The sequence below is a fragment of the Patella vulgata genome, chromosome 2 (genome assembly GCF_932274485.2).
Source record: "Patella vulgata chromosome 2, xgPatVulg1.2, whole genome shotgun sequence".
In the NCBI taxonomy this organism is placed as follows: Eukaryota; Metazoa; Mollusca; class Gastropoda; family Patellidae; genus Patella; species Patella vulgata.
In genome coordinates, this window is record NC_065880.2 from 53,247,983 (window position 1) to 53,267,114 (window position 19,132).

The 19,132-nt window shown below is 34.7% G+C and overlaps 1 protein-coding gene across 7 annotated transcripts in view; it reads left to right on the forward strand.

Annotated features, from left to right (window-relative positions):
• The window catches only part of LOC126812352 (anoctamin-4), a 70,326-nt gene that overhangs the window by 20,953 nt on the left and 30,241 nt on the right, over positions 1 to 19,132 (forward strand). For 3 of the 7 annotated variants that reach the window (XM_056099234.1, XM_056099235.1, XM_050538718.1), the window contains 5 exons: positions 881 to 999; positions 1,351 to 1,362; positions 5,855 to 6,007; positions 7,355 to 7,450; positions 15,799 to 15,855. In XM_056099234.1, the coding sequence (XP_055955209.1) occupies positions 881 to 999; positions 1,351 to 1,362; positions 5,855 to 6,007; positions 7,355 to 7,450; positions 15,799 to 15,855 (437 nt within the window). Of the gene's footprint in view, positions 1 to 880; positions 1,000 to 1,350; positions 1,363 to 5,854; positions 6,008 to 7,354; positions 7,451 to 10,410; positions 10,456 to 15,798; positions 15,856 to 19,132 lie in introns of all 7 variants that reach the window. The other 4 variants (XM_056099236.1, XM_056099233.1, XM_050538719.1 and 1 more) reach the window with 3 other exon arrangements.

The window sequence follows — 19,132 nt, forward strand, 5'->3', positions numbered from 1 at the left end:
GCTGCCTGATGACCCTTCTGGCTCTTAATCCAGCAGCTTTGAGGCGGTTTCTCACAGTCTGGTTGCTCAAGCAGGTGCTTGAACCGAAAGACTGGCTTCTAACATGCCATAACAGAGCTCTATCCTCCTGGGGCGTGGTAGCTTTTGGTCTTCCAGAACGGGAAAGGTCCTTTACATCATTTGTTTGTGCATGCTTCCTCACCAGACGGCTTATTACGGTGTAGTGAAACTGAGTTCTTCTTGCAATTTCCTTGTAAGAAAGTCCTGCCCAATGAAGTCCAATGATCTGCCATCTCAATGCATTGGAAAGTCTCCTTCGTGCCATTGTCAATCAGAAGTGCAAAAAGGTGATAATGAAGTCGATACCGATCCTGAAATACCTAATGCTTGTGGTTGTTTGAAACTTTGGTGTGTGCAACACATGTGTGGCGGGATTCACGTGCATGTGGCTGCGTTCGTGAGAGATATTTTCCAATAAGTAACACCTTATTTTATCACCATTACCAATATACCACTCTTTCTTTCTTCGATTTGCCATCATGAGGATTGAAATTTGGTTTCAATATATACCGATAATCCAGCTTTTATTTGAGGGGGGGGGGGGTGCTTAACTTTTTTTGCTGTGTATATATTTTCAAAGAAAAATAAAGAGTGGGGAAAGACAAAACAAAAAGTAACATTTGCACCTTTTATATGTAGTCTGACTATAAACATAAATGCGCCAGAGGTTGGCATCCTTTATAACATTTTTTCAGTGTTTTTGACTACAGTATTAATCCAATTTGAAGTCAACATTATCTTGTTTTAGTCTTGAAGCAAGACAGTTATTTTGTTGGTTATATTCATTTCATTCTATTTGTTGTTGTTATCTGTTTTGTAGCGGATGGACGACCTAATAACAATCAAGATGGTTTTGATGATGTAGCTATAGAAGATGTAATGTATATGGAAGATGCTGATGGTGAAACAGCAGAACCAGGTGTCAACAATATACCAAAGGTTTGTACAAACTTTTTGATCTGAATATTGATGGTGTAGGTGGTTTAAAGTCTTTACTTCTAATTATATAGTTATTTTGTGTCTGATGTGTTCATAATAATTGAACAAATCTACAGTGTACCTTCAATTTCATCACAGGTTTGATTTGGGGATGATTTATACCAATTATTTATTCATGATAGTTTGCACGTTTATCTCTGTTTTGGAAATATTTTAATTGCTTAAATTAGACAACTATTGGTACTATCTCCCTCTAGCTATGTTGTTTCAAGCACCATCTGTTATATGTTTATGATTTAAGTTTCAATGTCACTGTTTCTCTATCTTTCATTTGATTTTTTCTTATCACAGGTTGAAACGAAAGTAAGTAAAGCAGCCTAGTTTTTTTAAATTTTTTATATGAATTGTCATTTTCATTTAAAAAATATCTTTCTGTGTGCATTTTGTGTGCTTTGACCTGTCTGTGTGCCGAGTTGTTCTTTATGCTGTAAATCTAACCTCTTGTCTTTTATCAACGATTACAATTTTGTAAATTACATATATATAGCTGCATTGCCCCTTTTCAGTTAAATTTCTTGGTGCATACAGTCTTCCATCATTTCAAGGAGGCTTGCTCTGGTGTTATTTTTTGCTCTTTAGTCAAACACCAAGAAATAGGTGGGGGGGGGGGGGGGGTATATAGCATACATCTCCTAAATCACAACTGTTTGGAGTAATTTTTTGCTCTTTAGTCAAACACCAAGAAATATATGTGTGAGTGTGTGGTGGGGGGGGGGAGTATATAGTATACATGTACATCTCCTAAAACATAATTGTTTGCAGTTGATTGACCCAAAACAGCAATATTTTAGTAAAATTAGATTTTCAGCATATCTTTTGTCCCTCAGAATTGATATGCCATTATATATCATAACAAGAAAACTTTCATTAGTTTCCCAATTTCTAGTAAAGTTGATATTTTCTCAAATTCATTAATTATTTATTGTAGACACTTACTTTATTAAGAATAAAGTTTTGGTGATACGTTGCCATGTGTGCAATGCATAAGCTCATTTAAAGTGTTAAGTAGCTTTTGTCTATAATACATGTATAGTTTTGAATTAGAAGACTAACCTTTTCAATGATAATTTAGTTGTAGTATAGATAATTGTATTTTAATTGTGTTTATTCACTCAATTTACAATGGATTCATCAACAACTTTTTGGAACGTTATTGCTTAGCCATCATTGTCTTGTCAATGTATAGGTATTTTTGTCCCCTGCCTTTCGAAGAAAGCAGGCTACTATTAAAATGGGTTCGTCCGTCTGTCTGTCTGTCTGTCCGTCACACTTTTTGGGACACAATGACTCTCCTAATTGATGGAGTTCGAAGATGAGCATTTTCTGCTATGGTAAGCAGACTTTAGCAGAGATCAGCAATTTGATTGGTTGATGCTTTGGGACATAACTTTAGTTCTAATTAATTGAGAGTGACGAAACTTGGTGTATAGTTTCATTACATCAATAACTTGACTAAGTTCGATAATGAGCATTTTCTGCTCAGGGTAAGCAGAGATAAGCAATTTCATTGGTTGATTCTTTGGGGCAGGATAACTTTAGTTCTAATTAAAGATACATTATGTTAGATTTAGATAAAGAACTAGCCATTCTTGCTATAATAGTTCGAAAGTAGATGATGTAAAATGAATAATTTGAAAATTTCATTCAAATTACTCTATTACAAGCGAAGATATTAGCCTTTGAAGGTTTGACAGACTTGTGCAATATTTTCAACCGCCGTACTGGTTGATCGAAGCTAAGTCTCGGTCCTCCATATTTGATTAAATCAAAGTATCGCTGAACCATTCTAATCTATTTAATATCGGAGAAATCTGATGCCATCGAGAGTTGATTAAGGCCTGGATCAGTTAATTAATGTCTAATTAATACTTTAGAAAACATTTCAGGCCTAAAGAAAGACCTGCAATAGGCAGATTTAGCTCTTGCATAATGCATGTTTAAAGGACAATATTGGTGTCAATCATTATTACATATGTGATAGAACTGGTTAAATGCATTCCAAATATAATTTTAACACAGAGATCATTAGGGCTGGCGGAAATAATCAATAATTGCCGATAATCGTCGGTAAGTGTTTTGAAAATCGATTATCGATACAGTTTTAAAATATCGATTATCGCGCAATTATAGGTACTTCACTTGCAAGAAGAAGTCCATAAAAATAATCCTTATCACTGTATTCTTTGCAACGCATGCTTGGGCCTAGAACTGTAATTAAACAGAATAGTCATAATAAAACACACGTTTGTTGTTTTTTTTTCATGCGAGGTGCAACCGGTGAGAAATGTTGGCCGCTTATGTCATGATGAGAGCCAATGGTTTCACGTAACATCCAGTTGTGTCCCTTATTTTAACTCTTCAGTTCTTTCGTCTTCTCTGTTTCTAAGTCAAACAGGTACTTTCCCTTTATAAAATTTATTAATTTATTAAGAAATTTGCGAAGAAATGTATGAAGACGAGATTTTTAATTTCCCCAGTGCAAAGAAATCACTGCAAGAATAAACTGAAGAATTCGTTTGATGTGATCAAAGGGAAATAACTACATTTTACTCAGTATTATTCAGGTCATAAGCGACAAAGATATGGCGAGCGGTGGCGGGTTCTGTCTTCCAAACGAAGTTAATTGAGTTTCTTTCTACACCTTGGTTTTGCTACGGAATGCTATTATTTTATTGTCAAATGTCAAATTAACGGAAAAAAAAAATTCTACATGTATACAGAATGATATCACAGCATAAACTCGCATATAATTCGTGTACAAATTATGATTGTTTTCAAACCAATTCAACAATTGTAAGTCAAAATAATTTGCCGATATTATCGATTATCAATTGGCGGGTGGTCCGCGATAATCAATACTTGAAACAGGATCGATTGCCAGCCCTAGAGATCATTGCTACGGGAGACGTGTAACAAGCACGTGAAGAAACGGGAAGTGACGCCAAACACGACAAACACGAGTTGTCCTTCTATATAACTGGCTGAAGTAACGAGCGATAACAGACAAACGATCGAATATCATTTCACTGATGTTTCCGCTGAAGTTGAAAAGTTATTATATGGGACGGTGAGAGGGTATCTCACAATTCAAAAATAGAATTGGCTTTCACTAGATTAGGGACACGAGAAAATAGAAAAATCTCGTGCATTCCCCCGTTTTTATTCATTCTGTTCTTAATAAAAACATGGTAATGCACGGACTTTTTCTAATTTGTTCGTTATCTTTTATCAACTGATAGCCAATTCTATTTTTGAATTTCAGATATCCTCTCATCGTCTCATAGGGACTGAGTTGAATGATTAACATTTCGAGTTGAAGCTAAGCAGAGCTGATCAATTTCATTGGTCGATACTTTGGGACATGATATTCTTGTTTTTATCTGATAGAGAGTGATGAAACTTAGTGTATAGTTGATAATCAGTTTGATTGCTTGATACCCTTGAAGAAGATAAATGTGCGATTAATTAATATGTGTCATCTATTTATTTTGGGATTTCGGGGGGGGGGGGGGGGACATCAGCCTCACTGTCGACTTGTTTATCTGTAATTTGTACAACTTTGTGTAAGCGAAGTATACATGTACGTGGAAAGGTAAACACCCCAAAATTGTTTGTCTGTTGCAATTTCAGTAGGTTGACACTGCTGCAGCTAATTGCATAGTAATACAATATACAGTGTGATATTGCGGTATAAAGCATGTTGCATGGAAGAAGGGAAGTGTAAAGCAGTGCTTTTACTTAATAGTTGGCGAGAAAATTTTAAGTTAGCAAGATATTTATTTCACAGACTTTTAAGTTCATCAAATGTCATAGCTAGATCATTCCTATTCATTCACTAAGTGGGAGTTTATTTCCAGAATAACCATTTTACCTGTGGCTATATTAAAGTCTTAATTTTCACCGTTGTAAAGTATTTACCTCAAATAGTAATCAGTCAAGATAAGTTATGGTATAATTAGCTTCTAGAAAAAGCTTTACTTTTAAGATCCAGTTGTATCTTAAGGTGTTACATAATAAGTTACATGTAGTTCATTGAATATGGTCCTGGTTAGTGAATGAATATTGACGATGTCATACATTTTCATCACCCTGTCTCTTTCCAAACACAAATCCCTTAGGAAATGTAGAGTCCAAAGAAATTATCGAATCTTTTAATTTTATTTAAGATTTGTAAGCATTTGTTAGATAAGTAAAATGGAGATGCCTACCAAATTTCCAAAGATGTCTTCAGAGTTATTGCCCCTGATTAAGATTTTCATCTTACTATCTGGAAATTTATATACAGTGTTTGCTTTCCTCAGACCTTTTCTCATAATTACTTTCATGCTGTTTGTTGTCCTTGATAAGTATTTCATTGGTTGTTTCCTTTGATAAATTTTTGGTGCATGTAAATGCTCCAGTTACCAGCGCTGGATAATGGTTACCTTTCTGAACCTGTTGTGGGCATATATTTCATTGCCTAGCCACCGCTTGGTGTATATTTATATCTCCTGCTATATATGAATAACCTCATCATGCATTCCACTCCCTTTGCTATGCAGCATGAACAATGATAACTGCTAACTTATTCATCAGATCGATGTGTCCTGGTTTGTTTTTTAAGCATCTATGAAGAATTTAAGCTTTTTAAAGATAAATTGATAAAAAAAAAGAGCTTCTAGTATTCGAACATTATTGATGCTTAAACCAGCATGGAGCTACATTATTTATTTATATTTTTTTATGCCATATCAATATCAATCCTGATGTAATTGGTGCTTGAAAAGACAATAAAAGAATCTTTTTTCTCACATAGGTGCGGAATCTACATTTTAATGATGGTGTAAAAAGAATCGATTATATACTGGCCTGGTCCATTAAAACTAAGAAATTAGAAGAAGGTAAAAAGGCTAGAGAGATATTTGAAAAGAATTTGAAAAAAGAAGGCATCGAAATAGAATATGACTTGGTGAGTACAGTCACATGTATCATGTTTTCATTAAAACAGTAATATTTCACCTTTGAACTAATGGAACTGAGATGTTCAGGAATTGGGAAGGTGAATGCAATGCATGGGAAAATCGCACCATCACAAGTGATTTCCTGCATGATGGAAATATACCAGAGAACTAGAAAGAAATGAAGCTGTATTATCAGTCAGTCGATAATTTAATCAATGGGCCTTAAAAAATGTTGTGTGATGTGCTGTTTGACAGGTTTCTATAGTCCCATTATAAATTTACATTGCCAGGAACTGCTCCGAGAACTGAAAAGAAAATTTTTTTGTCGTGTAAACGGGTCAAACATAAGCGTTCCATACCGAGAACTGTTCCAATTTGGACCATTGAAGTAAGGTGGTCATGGAAGTTCGGAACAGTTCTCGGCATGGCACGGTTAATTTTTCGTAAACTAAATGCTATCGGTTTGAGAACGGCTTTCAATACGGATTATTGCGCAAGCGTCAAATGAACCTTGAACTTTTTCACGCAAGCTTTGACAGTTAAGTCAAAATGGCTGCCTCGGGAACTGTATTAACGATCGATTCCTTCTTGCGACGTCTTTCGTACTCTCAATAACAAAAAGAAAAGAAAAGAGAATGGGCCAAACGTACCTAAATCACCCACCATAATTGTTTTCATCCATGTAATTTTCATAGGGACTGAAATTAGCTTTTCTGTGAAGAGTTCAACATTGAGCAAACCTGGAATGTGTGTGTGGTGTTCCTAATCACTGGATATAACAACAAAGCTTTAAAGCATGTCATGGTATTGGTGTCTGATCTTTTGATTGGTGCACTTGAGGATAAGCTTTCTATTTATATAATTGATATAACTGCCTAAATGAATGGGGGGTTGGATGGCTGAATGGTTAGCATGTGCGCGCTGTATCATCAGGTCTGTCATTGAGTCAACTGTCGTGGTTTTGATTCCCCAGTTGTACGTGACAAGGAGTAGCGTCGCCTGTCCAACCTCGTGGGTTTTCTCCGGGTCCTCCGGTTTCCTACCACTGCTAAAGATCCCAACGCGCAAGTGAAATTTTGAAATTAAACCATGTGTTAGTTCCGAAATGACCTAGTTTGTGTCGAGTGGACGTTAACCCCCACCCCTCGTGGGTTTTCTCCGGGTCCTCCAGTTACCTCCCACTGCTAAAGACCCCTATGTTAGTCCCACAATGACCTAGTTTGTGTCGGGTGGACGTTAAACCCCATTTCTCTCTCTCGCCTAAATGAATTGTCGCCAAGAAATAGTGACTGCAAAGATTTTGTACATTTCATTGGCCTTTTTTAAACATTTGATGTTATCGTTATTTATTTTAGAGAGGTAAAGAAATTCACTTTGCCAAACTTCATGCACCTTACCATGTATTGAATAGATATGCAGATATTCTTGCCATTAGAATGCCCATGAAAGAGGTAAATATATGGTTTTGTCTTGTGAATTAATTAATCTTATTTTGATAACCCACACTCTTTTGAGGTTGGATGATATGAACCATATACCATAGATTTAAATACAAAATACCAGTTTTGATTTGGTGTAGCATTGTTTAAGATTTTTATTTGAAGTAAGGTTACAGGACATAATTTTGTAGAATAATAGTTTTTTGTAGTGACTTTTATATATGTACTTACATTATGAATAATTTCTTTCAAATGCCAAGTGTAAATATATGTGTACGAAAAGCCTTTGAACATGTGGACTGAAAATCAAACTATTCCTTTGGAAAAAAAACAATAAAATTACAATGTTAAAGAACAATATTGGTTTCAGCAATTATTACATGTGTTATAGAACTGGTTAAACACATTCCAAATATAATTTTAACACAGAGATCATTGCTACGATGGATGCATAATGAAGATTTCACGAAACGGAATAGACGAAAGCAAAAGGAAACCATGAGTTATCCTTCTATAACTGACTGAAGTAACGAGTGATAACAGATACATGGGTGAATTTCTGCTCACTGATAATTTCCTCGAAGACCAAGAGTTATTATGTGAGACTGTGAAAGGATATCTGACAATTCAAAAAAAAAAAATTGATTGTCACTAGATAAGAATAAGAGAAAACAAGAAAAACAGAAATAGCCCATACATTCCTTGTTTTTATTACATGTATACGCCCACATTTTCATGTGGACGTATTATGCTGTCGCTCCTGTCTTGAATTGCATGTTAATAACCCAAAGATCTTGCTTCCTTTAGATATTTGCGCATATCAGATCGTAACTTCCTGAATTATGGCCCCTGATTGTATGTAAAATCACATTTTTAGCTTCTGGTTCTGTAGAGGTCATAATTTTTATCCGATTAAAAAACCGGTTTGAATATATGACTGTTACACCCTAATGATGGTTGAGTTCGAAACTGACGCACAATATGGCCGCCCCATAGTGTAAAAATATGGTATATCAAGGTAGTGGGTCCTCCAGAGGCCACAAGTTGATCCAATTTTGATGAAACTTTAAATTTATGTTTATATCACAAAGATCTTGGTTCCTTTCGATAATAGGGCATATCCGAACGTAACTTCCTTGATTATGGCACCTGATTGTTCGAAAAATCTCATTTTTAGCTTGTGGACCCGCTAGAAGTCACAATTTGTATTCAATTTTAAAAAACACTTAAATATATCACCGTTATACGTCAATGAAGGTTGAGTTATAATTTTGCAAAGATCTGAACAAAACTGCCAGACAAAATGGACGCTCCTTGTACGCAAATAATTATGAAATACCAAGGTTGTGGACACTCTAGCTAGAAGTCACAATTTTAGGTTGTTGATCCTCTAGAGGTCACAATTTTTATCCAATTTTAAAAATCGTTTAAAATATATCGTTACACCCTGATGATGATTGAGTACGAATTTCATAAAAATCAGACCGTAACTGCCCGTCAAAATGGCTGCACCTTGAACGCAAATTGTGTAAAATTATGTAATTCCAAGGTTGTGGACATGCTAGAGGTCACAATTTTTGTCCAATTTTGGTAAAACTTAAAATATATGTTTATATCTGAAAGATCTTGGTTCCTTTGGATATTTGCACATATCAGACCATAACTTCCTGGATTATGGCCCCTGATTATATGCAAAATCACATTTTTAGCTTGTGAATCCTCTAGAGGACACAGTTTTTATCAGATTTTAAAAAACGTTCTAGATGCTAGATGTCAAATTTTGTGTTTGATTTTAATGAAACTTAAAATATATCTTTATATCCCAAAGATCTCTGTCCCTTTCCATATTCGTGCATTTCAGACCATAACTTCTTGGATTATGGCCCCTGATTGTACGAGCAAAATGTAGGCGTATCTTGCCTGGCAACCGCTGGTTCATTCTATACTTAGTAGAAACATGTAACGCACCGATTTTTTCTTAACCAGTGACAGTCAATTCTTTTAATATATATCCTCTCAGTCTGATATAACAAGTTTTGGTCTTCAAAGGAATTATCAGTTAGCAGAAATTCGCCAGTGTATCTGTTATTGGAGGTTGCTTCAATAAGTTATATAGAAGGATAAGTCGTATTTTCCCTTTGTTTTCGTCACTTCTGTTTCTTGAAATCTTCGTAGCAATGATCTCTGTGTTAAAATTAAATTTTGAACGTGTTCAGCCAGTTGTACCAATTTCAAACTCATTTCATTAAATTTTTGGTAATTTGTAATTATGATAAACATACTAGCATTGTCATAAGATAAATAAAGATATAGTTATTCACAGAGTTATGTTCTGTAATGTTTTTTTTACACGGTTGCAGGTGTTTGTTGGTTGTTAGCGCCGCTATATTTGCTTGATTGGCATTGTTTTAAAAGCTGTGTATTTGTTTCATTTCATCCGTTACCATCTTAAGAAATAAATGATTTGAATATTAATTTAAATACCATATATTACATATCATCATGAATAATTGTTTTACATGTGTAAGAAATTTTTTTTTACCACATGATTTATTCATTATTGATCATCTTCATTGCATGATTACACAGTTATCATTTAATTCTTTATATGCACACTGTAAGCTAGATCAACTGTTATATCACAATGTTGGTGATATTATGTACCCATCATTAATTAATATTTGTGATTGTATGATATTAACAGAAACAAAGCAGTTTTAAAAATCTCAAATTGTATATGTACATGACCCCTGAGATAAGGCAATGTGTCATAAAGTCTGTTTTATTAGACCATGAAGAGGTTTGTTCAAATTCAATTACAAATACCATTGACATAAAAATTGCTATGTTTTTGTTGATGATTCCCCTGACAAATGTAATGCTAATAATTAATGGGCTGGTATTTTCTTTTTTTCCTACTATATTGACTATTTTACGAATGTGTGTATTTTTTGTACATCGTGAAATTTTAGTCGCTAGCTCTGGCAGATTTGAAGGAGAAATACGATGATTTAGAGGTTAGATTTCACTCCCTTTTTACTTGTAGTAGTATATATTTATATACTGTAGCTCATTTCAGCTTGTTCTTTTGCATTTTACAAACCTTCCTATATATATCATATTTATTCAGTGCTTGTTTTATTATTATCATTTATATAGTCTTACTGCTTGCTACTGTGATGTGCTGTGCTGTGCTCTGCTGCAGAGAATGAAGCTATTATTGGAGGCTTTTTTTAAAAGTTTTCCAATTGATACAAATGCACAGACCATTTATAAATTTATAGCAATTTGTGCTCATTGTATTTACTAGTATACAAATTAAATCTGTGTTGTTCTTGTAATTCTAAAACTACTAACCAGAAAACCTGAAGTATCAAAATTATATTTCTGATTATTTACTCTGTCATACTAAATTTTGTGCATGTGTGATTTGAATGAAATGTTATTAAGTTCAATGGGAAGTGAATAGAGATGCAATTTGTGATAAAGGTGTAGATAACTTGAATTACAATTAGCTATATAGACAATTCATAGATTTCTAACTCTAAGTCTTCCTTCACAATGTGTGAAAATCAACAATATCCTTTTGATTTTTTTTTATGTGGACCTATATTGCCCTCACCCCTGTCTGTCTGGATGTCCACAATTTAATTGTGGATACTCTGCAGGTCACAATTTTTATCCAATTTTGTCGAAACTTGAAATATAGGTTTATCTCCCAAAGATCTTGGCATGTATCAGACTGTACGTTCATGGATTATAGGCCCTGATTATACGAAAAATCACGTTTTGAGCTTGTGGCCCTCTAGAGGTCACATTTTTTATCGGATTTTGATGAAACTTGGAATATATGTTTATAACCCAAAGATCTTGGTTGCTTTTGATATCGGGTCGCAACTTCCTAGATTACGGCCCCTGATTGTACGAAAAATCGCATATTTAGCTTACAATTTTTATCTGATTGAAAAAAAAACTTTGATAAATGATAATATCACCGTTATCCATAATGACATTTGAGTTCGAAGTATGTGAAAATCGAACCACACCTGACGGACAAAATGGTATAACAAGGTTGTAGATTTTTATCTGATTTTGATGAAACTTTAAAATTTATGTTTATATCACAAAGATCTTGGTTCCTTTTGAAAATCACGCATATCGGAACTTAACTTCTTGGATTATGGCCCCTAATTGTTCGCAAAATCACGTTTTTAGAATTGTGGAAGCTCTAGAAATCACAATATTTATTGTGTAGGTTGTGGAACTGTCTCAAAAATATGCTATAATGTCAAATCCGCACGGGCACGCTTTGCAGGACGATCACACAAATCAAATCAAATACCAAGCGCTCTCTTACAAGAGATTATAAAATTATCAAGGTAATCAACAAAGACCGACACATATTTTATGCTCACAGATAATTAATTGGGGATTGCTTGTCGGTCAACACCCACTGATTGAAGGCCGGCTTATCCAATGTTAATTGAGTGCAAATGGTGTGATGAGACCACTAATTGATGTCGTAATTCGGAATATTCAGAATCCGGTCTACTCAAAACTTTTTTGGTTGAAATAATAAGGAAATAAATCGGAACATGAAAATGATGACCGATTTCACATAATGCTGTAGTATTCAGATGTCTGAAGTGACACTGACAGAAGCCACTGTGTAATACCAAGGTTGTGGACCATTTAGATGTCACAATTTTGATCCGAACTCGATGAACTTAAAATATATGTTTATATCCAAGAGATCTCGGTTTCTATCAATATTCGTGCATATCGGACCATAATTTCCTGGGTTATGGCCCCTGATTTTAAAAAAAATTTTTTTTTTTTTTTGTAGCTTGTTCTGTTCATCTCTTGCAAAATGTGGGCGTATCTTGCATTGCAACCACTGGGTTAATTTCTAGTACCATTCAATAGTAATCTATTTCACTAATAATTCCAATCTTAACTTTTATTGTTTTCCTGTAGGTTATTTCGACTTAATCCATTTTAAACAGTTAGTCCAGTCCTATCATTAAATATCTCCTATTTAAGTATATAAATGATTTAATCTATTATTTTATATATGTTGCTAAATTCTTCTGTATTGCTTGGAGCAGAACAGCAAGATTTTAAACCCCATTTTATTTCATTTCTTTTGTATTGCTTCTGGGGATAATTATCTACTCTATGGAAGTTCCTTGGCCTTTGAAGGAGGTAATGGTCATCTGGGCTCCAAAACTCTGTGTCCATATTTATTTTTCTGTAAAATATCCTATGATATACTTGTTAATTCATTTTCTCTTTGGCTTTAAAATTTTCTTTCTCTTGATTAAAGATACTTTGATTTTAATAAAGAGTTGGGACATTCTTGATATAACAGTTCAAAAATAAATGATAAAAAAAGAAAATAATGAAAATTTCAGTCAAATTACTTTATTCTGAATGAAATTATCACTGTTGGAAATTTGGACTAGATATAGGCATCAATTGTCTCCGCATCCTCTCCGAAAATTGCTGATTGTTTGATTGACAGACAATAACTCTGCCCACATATTTTCGATTATCAGTTAACATTCTCAATGCCTACGATACCCTCGATTGTCAGTCCTTTCATTGATATTCTGAGGGCTGGATGGCCGATTGGTTAGTGCGTGTGCGTTGTATCGTAAGGTCTGCCATTGGGTCAACTGACGAGGTTTTGGTTCTCCGGTTGTACGTGACAAGGAGTAGGGTCGCCTGTCCAACCTCGTGGGTTTTCTCCGGGTCCTCCAGTTTCCTCCTATTGCTAAAGACCCCTATGCGCAAGCGATTTACTGAAATAAATTTGAACCATATGTTAGTCCTGAAATGACCTAATTTGTGTTGAGTGGGCGTTAAACCCCATTTCTCCCTCTCTACGGGAGTGACATCCGTGATTAACGGTAAATGTTAGCTTTGTCAGCCAACTAATGATTTAATTATTGTCCCCCGCCTTTCGAACAAAGCAGGGGACTATTAAAAAGGGTCTGTCTGTCCGTTGGTCTGTCTCTCTCTCAGTCTGTCTGTCTGTCACACTTTTTGGGCACAATAACCCTCCTTCTAATAAATGTTCAAACTTGGTGTAGGTGTTCATTAGGTGAATGTCTTTGATGGAGTTCGAAGATGAGCAATTGCTGCTTAGGGTAAGCAGAGATAAACAATTTGATTGGTTGATGCTTTGGGACACGATAAGTTTAGTTCTAATTAAGTGAGTGATATAACTTGGTGTATAGTTTCATTACATCAATACCTTAACTAAGATCGATAATGAGCATTTTCTCAGTCGTTGTTTTTTGTATTTTAGAGGAGAGCCGAAAAAAGCTCCCCTTAATGAACAAATCGAAGAAATCGCTCCCCTAAAAAAAGCTCTCCCAGTTTCGATAAGAAAAGTGATTTAAGATACATTATGGGAGGTTCGATAAGGAGTTGGCAGTTCTCATTATAATAGTTAAAAACTAGATAATGTAAAGGCAATTTATTGAAAATTTCAATCAAATTGATCCATTATGAACCGAGAACTAAGCGATTGAAATTTCCGCCTAGCCTCAATCATCATTACTAAAGTCGGTACGATAAACAGCATAGTCACGATTATCCAGTTAATCGTTAAATCGTGAAGGAAATTTATCCAGTAAATCGGTTCACAATCCACTAAAGATCGCAGGCTAGCGATGCCATCTAGAGTTGATTATGGTCTGGATAGGTTAATTAATGTCTTAATTTAGATAACATTTCAGGCCTAAAGAAAGACCTGCAATAGACAGATTTAGATTTTGCATAATGTATGTTTAAGGAGAGTGATTAGTTGTTTGTGTTTCGAAATGGTTCTGAAGATAAATAACTGCGTGTACGGGGCCATTCCTGGTTACATAAATGATAGTAAACATTGTCTGCTAAATAATAGCACTCATAGTAGTATGGTCAAGTCAAACTCATGCTGTCGTCTACAACTACATACGGTATTCCAATAACCCCTATTCAAAATATAATCATAAACGCTTGAAAATTCCATCAAAATATAATCTATTTCTTCCGGAATTATATTTATTGGAAGCTTTCACATGCCATTTCTCGTAATTTCTCTCGTCTTGCGCGAGTTCTACTTTTCATTTCAGTTAAATTAACCAATGGTGCATAGGCGCCATCTATTTTAGCAACATATTTATCAGAATTTTATTACCATGTGCGATCACATTATACTAATCGAATACACCAAATAAATGTTCACAATGACAGCATGGCGGCGATCGGAATGTGAGTCTTTCATACTCTTTTAAAAAACAAAAACAAATACATGTCCATGATTTCAAATATGGAGAGCGATTTTCAATTTTAAGGCGAGGATGAAAAATCTCCCCTAGGTCGACATTCGAGTGCGCGACAGGCGCTCGCGAGTGATCGCACGCCTCAAAAAACAATGACTGTTTGGTGGAGACTTTGGAACACAATAACTCTCCTACATGAGGTAGAATGTTCAAACTTGGTGTAGGCGTTCATTAGGTGTAAACTATTAGACATTTATTACCATAAAAAGACCTTAATCAACTCTCAGTGCCATCTTATGTGTCGGATTTTCACTGGATTTGAATCCGATCTGCTGCTCAACGCTCATAGATGATTAAATCCAAAAATGGATAATCAAGACTGTTTTTTATTGTACCGCTAATATCTTGGTTCAGAGTGGAAGAATTTGACTGAAATTTTCAGCATATTCCCTTTAAATTATCTAGGTTTTAACTATTATAGTGAGAACTGCCAGCTCCTTATCTAATCTTCCATAATGTTCCTATAAACTTGATGTAGATGTTCATTAGGTGAATGTCTGGACTGAGTTCAATGATTATTATTTTCCGCAAAATCTAAGCAGAGCTAAGAAATTTCATTGGTCGATGCTTTGGGACAAGATATCTGACTGATGGAGAGTGATGAAACTTAGTGTATAGTATCACTCACTACCAGGTACTTCAAAACCTTGACTTGGCGGATTTTGATCCTGAACATTTTATGCTTAGACTAAGTATAGATAATCAGTTTGATTATTCCATACTTTTGAAAAAGATAAATATGCAATTAATTAATGTGTCATCTATTTTTTGAGGATTTCGGCGGGGGACATCAGCCTCACTGTTGGCTTGTTAAATGGAAGACTGTTTAAATCCAAGCTGTATCCAAGCCGTCTAAGGGTCTACAGAGTTGATTTTGGGCTTATGTAAAAAATTGACATCAGGTTTAGCTACAGTAGACTCAAAAGACAATTTCGACAGCAAGGAAAAACAAATCAACACTGCCTACCTAGTGTTCTATTAATTTAAAGTATCTCATATAATTTACTTCTTAAAAACATTTTGTAGGAAATACATTTGAAAAGTATTATGCGGAGGGGTATGAGTTTGCGTGACCCTGATAAGGTATTGTTGTAAGTTAGTTGGGTGTGTTGTCTTGTGAAATTGAATGTACAAACATCATGATTCCAAATTGCATTTCATTGATATTGCGTTGTGCAATATTTGTTTCCTTTGAAAATACAAAGACAAAGTAGTTTTTCCTATGTTTTTACCATGTATCATTAGGCACTGAGCCTCCAGACTACAAGATTAAACTATATGCATGTCATTAAAAATCAACTCGACCTCCATGTGATCTTCTTTTATGTTTTTTTATCAGAACAGTTGCCAGTTTTGATCGATATTTCACTGTCACGGTCAAACCAATTTGTTTTTAAATTTTTGGGATATTGAAAAAATATCTTTGCATGATTTATGTTTTATAACCATTAAATACACCATAATTTAGAGCATCTAAGAAGATTTTGCATGGAAAATGTTTGTTTTTCTAGCAGGATGTAGTAAGATTTAATACATGTTCCCAAAAAACTAAAATTCAATTTGTTGTAGATTAAATGTTATTAAATTAATTAAGTTTGATTAATATTTTGCCGGCTAAGTGCTGTATGTTAATATAGTTATTGTGACTGCAAATTAAAAGTATCATAAGAAACACCAGAGTAGATGCATTATATTTTATGATTTCATACTATTTTGAGACATCTAAATGCACTGAGAAATGATTTTTCAAAACTTATTTAATTTTATTAAAGATTCATTTTAAGGGATGTAATTAAGCTACCATGATTAAGAAAATTGTGCTGTATAGGGATTCACTGCATTGTATACCACCATGTGCATAAGCTTTTTATATGCCCAAAATTTCATGTGGGCGTATATTGTCATGGACCCTGTCCGTCTGTCCACAATTTGATTGTGGACACTCTACAGGTCACACTTCTTATCCGATTTTGACGAAACTTGAAATATATGTTTATCTCCAAAAGATCTTGGTTCCTTTCGATATTTACGCATATCGAATCGTAACTTCCTGAATTGTGGCCCTTGATTGTACGAAGAATCATGTTTTTAGCTTGTGGTCAATCTAGAGGTCACAATTTTATCCGATTTAAAAAATTGTTTAAATATATCACCGTTACACCCATATGAAGGTTGAGTTTGAATGTCGTGAATATTGGGCCAAAACTGCTGGATGAAATTGCCGCCCCTCGTATGCAAATAGTGTAAATTATATGGTATATCAAGGTTGTGGACACTCCATAGGCCACAATTTTGATCTGATTTTGATGAAACTTTAAATTTATGTTTATATCACAAAGATCTTGGGTTCCTTTCGATAATAACACATATCCGGACATAACTTCCTGGATTATGGCCCCTGATTGTTAAAAAAATGGAATTTTTAGCTGGTGAACCCGCTAAAAGTCACAATTTGTACTCAGTTTTAAAAAATGTTTAAATATATCACTGTTACACATCAATGAAGGTTGACTTCAGATTTCGTAAAAATCTGGCCACTCCTTGTACGCAATTTATAGTGTAAAAGTATGTAATACCAAGGTTGTGGACACTCTAGAAGTCATAATTTTTATCTGATTTTGATGAAACTTGAAATGTATAATTATAATCCAAAGATCTTGGTACCTTTCGATATTTTCGCATATCGAACCGTAACTTCCTGGATCATGGCCCCTGACTGTACGGAAAATCATGTTTTTAGCCTGTGGACCCTCTGGAGGTCACAATTTTTATCCGATTTTAAAAAGTGTTGTCACCATTCCACCCCGATTGTACAAAAAATCACTTTTTAGCTTTTTTAGCTTGTTCTCTTACCACCTTTTGCAAAATGTGGGCGCATCTTGCCTGGCAACCACTGATTTTTTAATGCAACTGTATGTAGAAAAACACTGCATCCACAATTTTAGTCAGCCATTAAAATAAAGCACAGCATGCATCAAAACCAAGGTAAAAGCTGAAGCAATTGAAATGTTATATTTGATGTTTCCACTGCCCAGTTGAATGCCAAAATTACAGATGACTGATGACATACATATCGGTCACAGGATTTCAATATCACTTGCATATCCGCTGAGGCATGGTTGGAATTTGGTCAACAAGACAGTGATTCAGTATTTACTGTTCTGATTTGTTATGTCATACAAATTGTAACTAAATCTGTATTTTAAAAATGTTGTCCTTATTATTGAAGGCACTAGCATAGATACATGTATATGTTTTTTTTTTACTTTATGAAACAATTTTGATCACGGATGTCACACAAACCTGTACTTGTTGGTGGATTGATCAAAAGTGACTTAAACAAATTTTGATATGATGCTCCCAAAAAGTCTGTCAAGTTTGGCAGGCCAGAATAATAAAATTAACCCCAGATTATCACTGAAAATCTTTGTATGGATAGTTTCCAAATACAAGTTAATAAAAGTTAGCAAATTCTATTGTTGACAAAAAACCCCATGCTTGCAGTGCATTAGCAGTTTATTTCAAGAACCTATATATTGCTTGTTCTTTGTGTTATTTTTGTCCCCCGCCTTTCAAAGAAAGCAGGGGACTATTAAAATGGGTTCGTCTGTCTGTCCGTCACACTTTTTGGGACACAATAACTCTTCTTCTAATTGAGAGTGATGAAACTTGGTGTATAGTTTCATTACATCAATACCTTGACTAAGTTCAGTAATGAGTATTTTCTGCCCAGGTTAAGCAGAGCGATAAGCAATTTGATTGGCCGAGACTTTGAAACACAATAACTCTCTGCTTCAAGTTTAGCTAGAATGTTCACACTTGGCGTAGATGTTTATTAGGTCAATGTCATGATGGAGTTGGAGATGAGCATTTTCTGCTTAGGGTAAGCAGAGATAAGCAATTTGATTGGTTGATGATTTGGGGCACGATAACTTTAGTTCTAATTAAGTGAGAGTGAGGGGAACTTGGTGTATAGTTTTATCACATCAATATCTTAACTAAATTCGATAATGAGCATTTTCTGCTCGGGGTAAGCAGAGCATTAAGCAATTTGATTGGTCGAGACTTTGGACCAAAATAACTCTGCTTCTAATTTAGGTAGAATGTTCAAACTTGGTGTAGGCGTTCATAAGGTGAATGCCTTGATGGAGTTTGGTGATAAACATTGTCTGCTTAAGGTAAGCAGGCACAAGCAATCTGATTGGTTGATGCTTTGGGGCACAATAACTTTGGTTATAATTAAGTGAGAGTGATGAAACTCTGAGTATAGATTCATCATATCATTACCTTGACTAAGCTCGATGATGAGAATTTTCTGCTTAGGCTAAGGAGCAATAAGCAATTTGATTGGTTAAGACTT